This window comes from Diabrotica virgifera, chromosome 7 (genome assembly GCF_917563875.1).
Source record: "Diabrotica virgifera virgifera chromosome 7, PGI_DIABVI_V3a".
Taxonomy (NCBI): Eukaryota; Metazoa; Arthropoda; class Insecta; order Coleoptera; family Chrysomelidae; genus Diabrotica; species Diabrotica virgifera.
The window spans coordinates 129,564,737-129,575,996 of NC_065449.1; the positions used below are offsets into that span (position 1 = coordinate 129,564,737).

General features: G+C 33.6%; 1 protein-coding gene across 1 annotated transcript; it reads left to right on the forward strand.

Annotated features, from left to right (window-relative positions):
• The first annotated feature begins 7,279 nt into the window (after nt 1–7,279).
• On the forward strand, nt 7,280–11,002 carry LOC126888603 (uncharacterized). The gene is made up of 4 exons (XM_050656959.1): nt 7,280–7,417; nt 7,883–8,426; nt 9,195–10,045; nt 10,124–11,002. Exons 1-4 carry the CDS (start codon nt 7,280–7,282, stop codon nt 11,000–11,002), a joined length of 2,412 nt encoding a protein of 803 aa, XP_050512916.1.
• The last annotated feature ends 258 nt before the right edge of the window (nt 11,003–11,260 follow it).

The following is an 11,260-nucleotide window of genomic DNA, read 5'->3' on the forward strand; positions in this document are numbered from 1 at the left end:
AAGTAGACATTTTTACACGCTCGTAGAAAAAATATTTTTATAAGAGATATGGTGAATATTAATTTAATACTGACTCTATAAAGATGGTAGATAATTATTGTCAACCGCTCTTGACTGATGGTCGATCTTAAATAATTTTTTATAAGTTTCAGTTTAGAAAAAGATCGATCAGCAGTGGCATCAGATATGGGCAGAGTGAGCAGAATGCGAAGAGCTATTGTTAAATTTGGGTAAACTGCAGCAAATTCGTTTAAAAATATAAATTTTGAAATTTTACAAACATCATTATTTAAATTCTTTTAACAATGGCAGACTCTGTATAATTTCTTCAAACAAATCGTCTCCCTCTATACCTAGATGATCATTAAATCTCATTTTTTTTACAAATTTCTACACATCAGTTTTAATTGTGAGTTTTGTGTACTGTCGTACAAATTATATAAAAATTTCAAAGAATCAATATGATTTTCCAATATGGAAAATCTTTTATGGAAAATCAATTACTAAAATTAATGCTTGGTCGAGAACACAATAAAATAAATGAACTTTGTATGACATTTTAGGATGCAAAATCGTTTCGTTTTTATGTTCGTAATCGAACTGTCTTTTTTTTTCCATTGCAATTTTTAATGTGAATATATTATCCATAGTGGAGCGTCCGGCCCTAAATCCCGCTTGTTCTTCGGGTTGTTTGTCTTTAATATCATTTTCTATCAGGTTTCGTAGTACTTTTGAGTATAGTCGGCCTATAGTCGCAATCACTGCGATTCCTCAAGTTTTAAGGACCCGTCTTTGTGCCTTTCTTGTGTATTGGAGAGATATACGATTGTCTCCATTCTTCTGGAACTTCTTCTCAGTTTAAGCATCTTTCGAATAATTTTCGGATCATTTCGAACAGTTTTGATGATCCATACTTAATCAACTCTGGATGTATTCCGCCTGGGCCTGGAGATTTTCTTAATTTCATTCCCTTAACTGCTTCTTTCACTTGTTCTATTGATATTTCTATTCTTCCTTCTACTTCCACTTGTTCATTTGTCTGTTTAAACCTTTATCTTCTCTCTGTTAATAAGTTCTCAAAACGCTCTACCCATGTGTTCTCAATGTTTCCATGCAATGGAAAAACGAGTGCAGAGAAATAGAGAAACCCATATAGCTTTAATAGATTTGGAAAAAGCATATGACAATGTACCGATCTCCCAACTGTGGATAGAAATGGCTAACTTGAAAATAAACCCAATTCTTATTAACGCCACTCAAAAATACTACGAACAAAACTTTGCAAGAATTAAAATGGGACAAGAAATCACCTCTCCTTTTCAAACAACAAAGGGACTAAGACAAGGCTGCTGTCTGTCACCCACCTTATTTAAAATCTATTTGGACAGATCCTTAGTGAAATGGGTAAAAAATGTAGAAACATGGGAATAACGGTGGGAGAAAACACGCTATATACACTTTTCTTTGCAGATGACCAGGTGGTAATTGCCGAAGACAGCGACGATCTTAGCTATATGGTAAGAAAACTGCAAGAAGAATATGAGGTGGCAGGTCTAAACATGAATATGACAAAATGTGAATATCTCTCAGTGGGAACAGATGAAATATGTGACCTAGTCTTGGAAGACGACAAAATCAAAGGCGTGCAATCCTGCAAATATTTGGGGGTCATTTTCAACAAGAAGGGCAATAGCGCAGATGAAATCAGGGAAAGAATAAACAAGGGCAGAGCAGCGACCCGTGCCTTAAACTCTCTTCTCTGGCAAAAAACAATTCGATGAGAAACCAAAAAACACATTTACGGAAGTATAGTCCAAAGTATTACACTTTACGGTTCGGAAGTATGGGACGTCACCAAAGCTAATAGAAACAAACTTATGACGACAGAAATGAATTATCTGAGACGAAGCTGCGGTAGATCAAAACTGGAGAGAGTTAGAAACGAACAGATAAGAAACGAAATGAGAATGGAGCGAAATATCAATGATGACATAGAAAGAAAACAATTAATCTGGTTCGGACATGTTAAAAGAATGCCAGAGTACAGATGGCCTAGAAGAGTACTGGAATGGATCCCTCCTGAAAGAAGAAAGAGAGGACGGCCATGGAGAAGTTGGCGCAACGATATTGATGAAGCAATGACGGCAAGAGACTTAGAAGAGGCAACTGCATATGACAGAAAAAGATGGAAATTGGGGGCAGGGAAGCAGCGACAGCCGTAATCAAACCGTTATATATATTGTTGTAGAATAGTTTTTTTATAAAGAAATTAAAAAAAAATTAATTTATGTCAACGACCATGAAATGATAGTTTTTCATCACCCTGTATATGACCAAATTTGTTAAGAATTTAATTTTGCTATTAAACACGTGTTTCGGAAAAATTAAAACGATTAGTGATAATTATTCGACGAAATGGACGGGGCATTAACAAAACATTTCGGTGATTAGAAAGTGGAGAGAGCGTTGACGGGACAATAACGTTTTTAAGATCCTTCCGGGAAGGTATTTTAATGTGGTATACAAACTGTATTATTTTTAGTTGTAAAAGTAGAAAGTAGAAAATAACTAATTATGATTTTCCTTGAAATTTGACAAATTGGAAAAGTTATGTGGAAGAATATTGGGTTTCTTAAGAAATAAATGGTTTGAGAGAGGTTGTTGTTTATTGGACGGAAAATATCGGGAGAAGGGATAAGGAATGTGAGAGTATGGATTTGAGAGAAAAATAAGGTCACTGTGTAATTGACATCTGAAGAAGGCAGTCGAGTTTTAAAAGTGTATAATCAGTGTAGAGTGGGTGATCAGCCTTTACGAGCAGAGTCAAGTTGAAACCAAATCGTCGACCGGTTGAAGAGTTAATTTTTCTGGTCCGAGGGAGATTCCTTTGTTTTGTCTAGAACGAGTAGCTGATTATTATCCGTTTGTGCACAAGATATTCGAGCAAGTCCTGTGTGTTTTTCTTGGAAGCAGTTTTGACGAGGGAGACTTTTTCGCAACAACCAGAGAGTACGTGTTGAGAGAATCAAAGACAGCGCAATCCAGAAAACGAGGGAGTGAAGAATAAAAGGTTAGTCAAATCATTTGTCTGAATGGAGAAAAGTTATTTATATCAAGACCATATTTGTTTACTTGTTTATTGAACAATTTTTTTTGTAACGCAGTTACTCATTTCAAATTTGAGAAATCAATTCAAAAGAAGAAAAGTAAAATTCCTTCAATTTAGTATGAGTAAATAAGAAATTAATTAAATAAATAATTTTGTCAGAACAAGGAGATATCAGAGTTAGAAGTTTAATTTATTAAGTTAGAGATTGTTGCAACAAAGTTAAATTTTAATATTTTGAACCATATGTACACAGCATTTGATAAAAACAGTAGATTACATCTACAGTGCTAGTCAAAAGTCCGTACCCCCCCTCGTATCTTTTGAACGGTTAAACCTATAATAGTGAAATTTTGAGGGAGGAAATAAACGGACTTAAGCTTCTTAACTAGTCATGACAGGTGACGTAATAGTGACAGATGACGTTACAGAGCCACTGTGACCGATAATTTTAAATGGGACCTTATGGCAAGTGATACCTCGTTTGAAAGGTATTGAAAATACCTATTCAGTCATACTAATTTTTTTGAGTTTAAGCTAATTTTGATGAATAAATGAAATAAATATAAAATTGTAGTTCCGCATTTAATTAATAAAAATTCAAAATTCCGCCTATGATTACTTGTCAAACAGGTTGACGTTGACGTAAAAACTACTAGAGAATTAAAAAACGTCAACTTTTTTGACAAAAAAACCATAGGCGGACATTTGAATTTTTATTAATTAAATTCAAAACTACAATATTACATTTATTTAATTTATTCACCAAAATCAAAATTAACTTAAACCCAAAAAAATTAGTGTGACTTAATAGGTATTTTAATTACCTTTCAAACGAGGTATCACTTGCCATAAGGTCCCATTTAAAATTATCGGTCACAGCGGATCTGTAACGTCATCTGTCACTATTACGTCACCTGTCATAACTAGTTAAGAAGCTTACGTCCGTTTATTTCCTCCCTCCAAATTTCAGTATTATGGGTATAGCCGTTTAAAAGATACGAGGGGGGTACGGACTTTTGACTAGCACTGTATATGAATTTGAGTATTGTCAATTTCCCTGTCTTTACATAGGCAATAAATAAAATAATTGGATAATCAATCAAATTAAGAATTTGCTAATTAATCGAAATAAATAGAAAAGGTAGAGAGTAGATGATCTAAACGGGTGTCACTACAGATATAGGGAATTCTGTGTGTTAGAGAGAGAGGTATGTGATGTCACAGCTGATATAGGAAAGTATGTGTGTTAGAGAGAGAAACATGGTATCTCTGCTGCTATTGGTCCGATTTAAACGTACGACGGCTCGTTGGAATGGGCGGGAGATAACGAATACAAAAAAACATGGCGGCATAGTGTCAAAAGGGCGCTTTCCGATGTGACGACGTCCGATGGGGCGCGTTCCGATGTGACGGCGTTCTAGCGCTGGTCGATCGGTGCGCGATACCAGATGTGCGATCGGTACCTTAATTTTTCGCGGAACGCGAAGCAGATGCGCGGTCGGTACCTTAAGTTTTTCGCGGATCTCGTAGATACGAAGCGCGCGGTAATTTTGGAATTTAAATAAAACAACAACATAATGCAATTTTTTTATTAAAAGAACTATCACTAAAAAGGAACACAGCGGCGCAGCGGTGCGCGATACCAGATGTGCGATCGGTACCTTAATTTTTCGCGGAACGCGAAGCAGATGCGCGGTCGGTACCGTAAGTTTTTCGCGGAAGGATCTCGTAGATACGAAGCGCGCGGCTGGTAATTGTGGAATTTAAATAAAATAAAAAAACATAATGCAATTTTTTTATTAAAAGAACTAAAAAGGAACACAGCACGTCAACGCGTCACGTAAAAACGTCACATCAAAACGTCACGTAGTCTTGTGAAATGTCGCGTAGGCCTTATTGTCACGTAAAATCATCACGTCAAAACACGTCAACGCGTCACGTAAAACGTCACATCAAAACGTCACGTGGGCTTGTGAAATGTCGCGTAGGCCTTATTGTCACGTGAAAGCGTCAGGTAAAACGTTACATCAAACCGTCACGTGGGCTCGTGAAATGTCGCGTAGGCCTTATTGTCATGGGGAGCTCAGTCGCAAGAACTTATTGTCACAGCGCGACGTGAGGTAGTAACATCATGTCTTTGAATGAGTATAGACGTAAATTAGCAGAATTTAGAGAAAAACTGACACAGTTAAGAAGTCAGGTTTTATTTTATGAGGATAAAAATAAGGTTATAAAACAAATAGAGAACCTAACACTGGGAAGCAGCATAGACTGGACACCTAAGGAATTTAGCCAGCAGCTGCGACAAGAATATTCAAGTGCTGCGGATTACTTATTTAGGGAAACTCCAACAAGGCGAATTCATCCAATTACTATTAATGATGTTATCGACGCCGGCGCCAACAACGATGAACAAAGAAAGCATGAAAAGTGAAATAGATAATGTTTTTGCAATGACTTGTGTAATATTAGCTTCAGTGTTTATTTTAATTATAAAGATTATATTTAAAATTGTTAAGAGAAAATTTGAATCATCATGTAATATAAGACTTGAACAATAAATAAGGCGTTTAAATAAAAAACCCATAACTCTAAAAAATATTTAGTTGAAAATAATGAAAATAAATGTTAGCAGATAATTTACATATCGCATAGGAAATAGCGGTTGAGGGTCTAATCGCATTACTATGCAATTTTCGTTATCATACCCACATTTTGTTATTGAGTTATATTTCTTATCATGTGCATAGAAAATGTTGGAATTTTTAAAACCAATGACAAAGATAAAACTGAATATAATTTTGCACACGCACACTTTCTACAACACGTCATAGGGTGGGGCACGCAACCTTATAAATTTCAAAATCCACCTCAGGACGGTCTATTCCATAGTCTATTCCTTACTGTTAGTGCTCGTTGTGGTTCAACTAGTTTTGCAAGGTAAGTGTTCTCTTAATTATTTTTTGTTAAATATTTTTTATTTTTCTTGTTTGATTTTGAATAAAACTTAATGTTTTCTGCTCTGCTATTTATAAAATCTCTTCATTCCAGCTGAGATTTATTATTTCAACATTAAATAATTATCTAATTGTCGACATTTTGAATGACATTTATTTTTTATTTTCTCGTAATTATTCGTTGTTAAAATCTTTTCGGTTTTTCAAGTTTTTGGTTAGCTATTTATAAAATTCCTTCATTCCAGATGAGATTTATTATTTTAGCACCTGATTGTCTACAAGACCTCATGTCAGCATGACAATTATTTTTTATTTTCTCGTAATTATTATTTGTTAAATCTGTTCGGTTTTTTCAAGTTTTTGGTCAGCTATTTATAAAATTCCTTCATTTCAGATGAGATTTATTATTTTAGCACCTGATTGTCTACAAAAAAGACATGCTAGCATAACAATTATTTTTTTATTTTCTCGTAATTATTCGTTGTTAAATCTGTTCGGTTTTTTGGTCAGCTATTTATAAAATTCCTTTATTCCAGATGAGATTTATTATTTTAGCACCTGATTGTCTACAAGACCTCATGCCAGCATGACAATTATTCTTTTTTATTTTCTCGTAATTATTCTTTGTTAAATCTGTTCTGTTTTTCTTTGATTTTTTTAATTAATGTTTTCTACTCTGCTATTTATCCCTTTATTCCAGATGAGAGTTATTATTTCGACATCTGATTGTCTACAAACAAAAAAGACTTACTGTTAGCATGCTGAATGTCAATTATTCGTCATTCTTCGTAATTATTCTTTGTTAAATCTTTTCGGGTTTTGATTTTGAATACAACTCAATGTTTTTTGCTTGGTTATTTATATCACTCCTTCATTTCAGATGGATTTATCAAAAATTAATGCCTCATCTGTCGTAGCGAGGAAACCCGTGAAGAAACTCAAAGAATTACCGATCGACATTCCAGTACCCATTACGGGAGCCAAAATTGTGAAGACAAAGTTTGGGCAAGCTGTTCTGTTAGATTTGGGGGAAGAGGTGGTGTTTCTACCGCCTAGAGTCACAGATACCTACAGCCCCGTCATTGAGGAGTTTTCGAGCGGGAAGTATTCGATAGTTTATCACGGCCTGGTGGACTGCGGCCAACAGTACCAGCCCATGACATCATTTAAAATTATCTAAGCGAAAATACTGAGAGAAAGAGAGGTAAGCAATATGGATATTGTTAAACAATGTAAAAATTTACTGTTATTCATCAAAAGAATCAGAAAGATAGTTTTTGATAAATTCACAGCTAAAGACAAAGAAATTTGGGTGAAACGCTTAACGAAACAAATCAAAACTTGTAATAAAGTAATAAAAAAACGCACTTTGCCTATAGGTACAATTAGAAAACTGCAAACGCATGTAGGACATTTTAAACATTTTAAACAGATTATTTTCAATAGACATGTCGGTATGGGGCTAGACAACAAACTAAAACATAGAGTTAAATGGGAAAATGTAGTTTCCGCGTTTAAAAGTCGAATTAAAACTGGAGTTATAGTTAATTTATGGCATAAGGACTTAGCACATTTCCTAAATGATTGTTATATTATTTTTAAAAATAAAATCAGAAAAATTTTAAAAGCAGATAAAGTTGTTAAAGTTAATGTTTGTTTTTGTGGAGAATTTATTAAAAAATCGGGGGAGGAGGAAATTGTAAATTTTAAATATTTTAATACAAAAAATGCTGTACTAGACGTATCTACCGATACAGAGCGGTGGTTTTTTGAGAATGTTAAAGATAAAATAAATCTTAAATTATCCGAGTTTCAGGAAAGGGACTCCGGTTTTGCATTAAATAGAATTGTATCTTTAGAAGTAAATATTAATCGATATGAAATTGGAAATGGTTCCTCGTATATTAAACTTCCTGAGAGTATTCAAAAAAAGCGTGCTTGTATTAATGTAAAAAATTCTGATCAAGCATGTTTTTATTGGGCAATAGTTAGTGCCCTCTATCCAGCTAAAGCACATAAAGAACTCCCATCCTCATACCCATGGTACAGTACAGTACTAAAAACAGAAGACCTAGAGGCACCAATGCCGTTACATCAAATTTCAAAATTTGAAAAATTAAATAATATATCAGTCAATGTATTTGCTTTAGAATTAATAGAAAATAATGAAAAGTCATTTTTCACAGTATATCCAGCTAGATTAACTAAAACAGTCGTTGCCAAACATGTAAATCTTCTTTTAATTCAGAATCACTATTTTCCTAAATTAAACGATTATGAAGCACCTCCAGTGGATAATGATAATTCAGAAATTAAGTACCACTACTGCCACATTACGGATATGTCTAAATTAGTTGCTGGTCAATTAAATAAAAGAAAGGCCAAATTATTTCTTTGCAATAGATGCTTAAATTATTTTTCAACTGAAGGGAAATTGTCGGAACATGAAAAAATGTGTGCAGATATGAATAATTGTAAAATGTCTTTTCCTAAATATGATGCTGTTAGTTTTAAAAATTATACTTATAAACAAACAACGCCATTTGTCATATATGCAGATTTTGAGTGCATGTTAGAAAAAGTTACAGACCTCCAAACATCCTGTTGTACTAAAAAATATCAAAAACATATTCCGTATAGTGCTGGATACTATGTAAAATGTAGCTATGATGAAAAGTTGTCTTTTTTTAAGAGTTATAGAGGCATTGACTGCATGGAGTGGTTTGCTAATGAATTACCAAATTTAGCTCAAAGTATTCATTCGAAAATTAAGAAAATTATACCAATGCAGGAAAACCCGAGTACCAGTAAAGCCACAAGGTGTCACATATGCGAAAAATGTTTTTCTCCTACAAATATCATTGTTAAAGACCACAACCATTTTACGGGGGAGTTCAGAAATTTCGCCCACCAAGCCTGTAATTTAAATTTCAAAAAATTGTTTGTCGTCCCAGTTATTTTTCACAATATGAGTGGCTACGACAGTCATTTTATAATTTCAGAGTTAAGCAAAAAAGGAGATATTAGTCTACTTCCAGTCAATAAAGAAAAATACATTTCATTTACACTTAACGATGCTGTTACTAATATAAAATTTCGATGATTTATTGATTCATTAAGATTTTTAGGAGCCTCTTTAGATGAATTGGTCTCAACATTAAATAAAAATGACTTTAAAATTTGCAAGCGAGAATTTAGCAGGTTAAGTGACGATGAATTTAAATTAATAACTAAAAAAGGGGTATTTTGCTATGATTTTATTGATTCTTGGGAAAAATTAAACATTACCGATTTACCTCCAATAGAGGCATTTTATAATAAGCTAAACGATACGAATCTTACAGATGAGAAGTATGCTCATGCTAAAATAGTTTGGGATACCTTTAACATTGAAAATTTAGGTCAATATTCAGATTTGTACTTAAAAACCGATATTGTGCTTTTAGCAGATGTTTTTGAAACTTTCCGCAAAAAATGTTTTATAACTTATGGGTTAGATCCAGCCTGGTACTACACAATGCCCGGTTATTCTTGGGATTGTATGTTGAAATACGTGGGGTGTAACCTCGAGTTATTGCGTGACGTTGACATGATACTATTTATGGAGAAAGCAATTCGTGGAGGAATTTCAGTATGTAGCGGTAGAATGTCGGAGGCCAATAATAAGTACATGTCTAATTATGACCCCGCACAGCCCTCAAAATACTTAATGTATTTTGATGTCAATAATTTATATGGGTGGGCTATGGGAGAACCCTTACCCTACGGAGGGTTCGAATGGATGGATGCCAAAGACATTGATGTTATGTCTGTACCTGATGACTCTCCCGTAGGGTACATGTTACAAGTTGACTTGGACTATCCTCGCCAATTACATGATCTGCACTCAGATTTTCCATTCGCTGCCGAACACCGCAAAGCTTTGGGTTCAAATCATACTAAACTAATGACAACACTTTATAATAAAAAAGAATATATCGTTCATTATAGAAATTTAAAACAAATGCTGGCTAATGGGTTAGTTTTAAAAAAGATTCATAAAATTTTGAAATTTAAGCAGTCTGCGTGGCTGCGACCCTACATAGAATTAAATACTCGACTTAGAGCTGCAGCTACGAACGATTTTGGAAGAAATTTATACAAATTGGCCAATAATAGTGTATTTGGAAAGACTATGGAGAATATAAGGAAACATAGAATAGTAAAACTAGTCAGATCATGGAATGGGCGATATGGTGCTAAAAATTTAATTTCTAGTGCCAGGTTTCATAGCAGAAAGATATTTAATGAAAATTTAGTAGCTATAGAACTGATTAAATCAGATCTAGTTTTTAATAAACCCTTATACATTGGCATGACTGTTTTAGATATATCAAAATTATGTATGTACCAATTTCATTACGACTATATGCTTCCAAAATTGGGCGCAGATAAATGTAATTTAATGTATATGGATACCGATAGCTTTATTTATGAACTGTACTGTCATGATGCATATGAGGAAGTAATAAAACAAGATCTATCAAAATTTGATACATCCGATTACGCTGTAGATAATATCTATAATATTCCTCGCGTAAATAAAAAAGTTTTAGGAGTAATGAAAGATGAAAATAAAGGAGAAATTATGACAAAATTTGTGGGATTACGATCAAAAATGTATACTTTTAAAGTTCAATCTGGTCGAATCACTAAAAAAGCAAAAGGGACTAAATATAATATAGTAAAAAATGTTATAAAATTCGATGATTATGTAAACTGTTTAAATGATTTTAAGGAACAAACTGCTACTCAACACTCCATTCGGTCATATAGCCATAACGTCTATAGTATAGAACAAACAAAAATTGCGCTAAGTCCTTATGACGATAAAAGATATTTAATTCCAAATAGTTTTAGAACCCTACCATTGGGACATTACAGTATTTTAGAATAGATTTTTTTTTGTAGATGAATGTTCCATCATTGACCGACCTGTCTATCAAAAAAATCTGTGAAACAACAGTATCAGCATCATATTTCATCGAGCAGTCCCCCTTGCCGTGGACATTAACAAAAATAATATTAAAAAAATTTCCTTTATATAAATGGGAAACGATGATAAGCAGTGCTAAAAATGATCCTATTCCTTCATATAAAGGAATAGAATTTATTGCTTGCTCTAAACACATACCGTCACATTTAAGAAATGTCG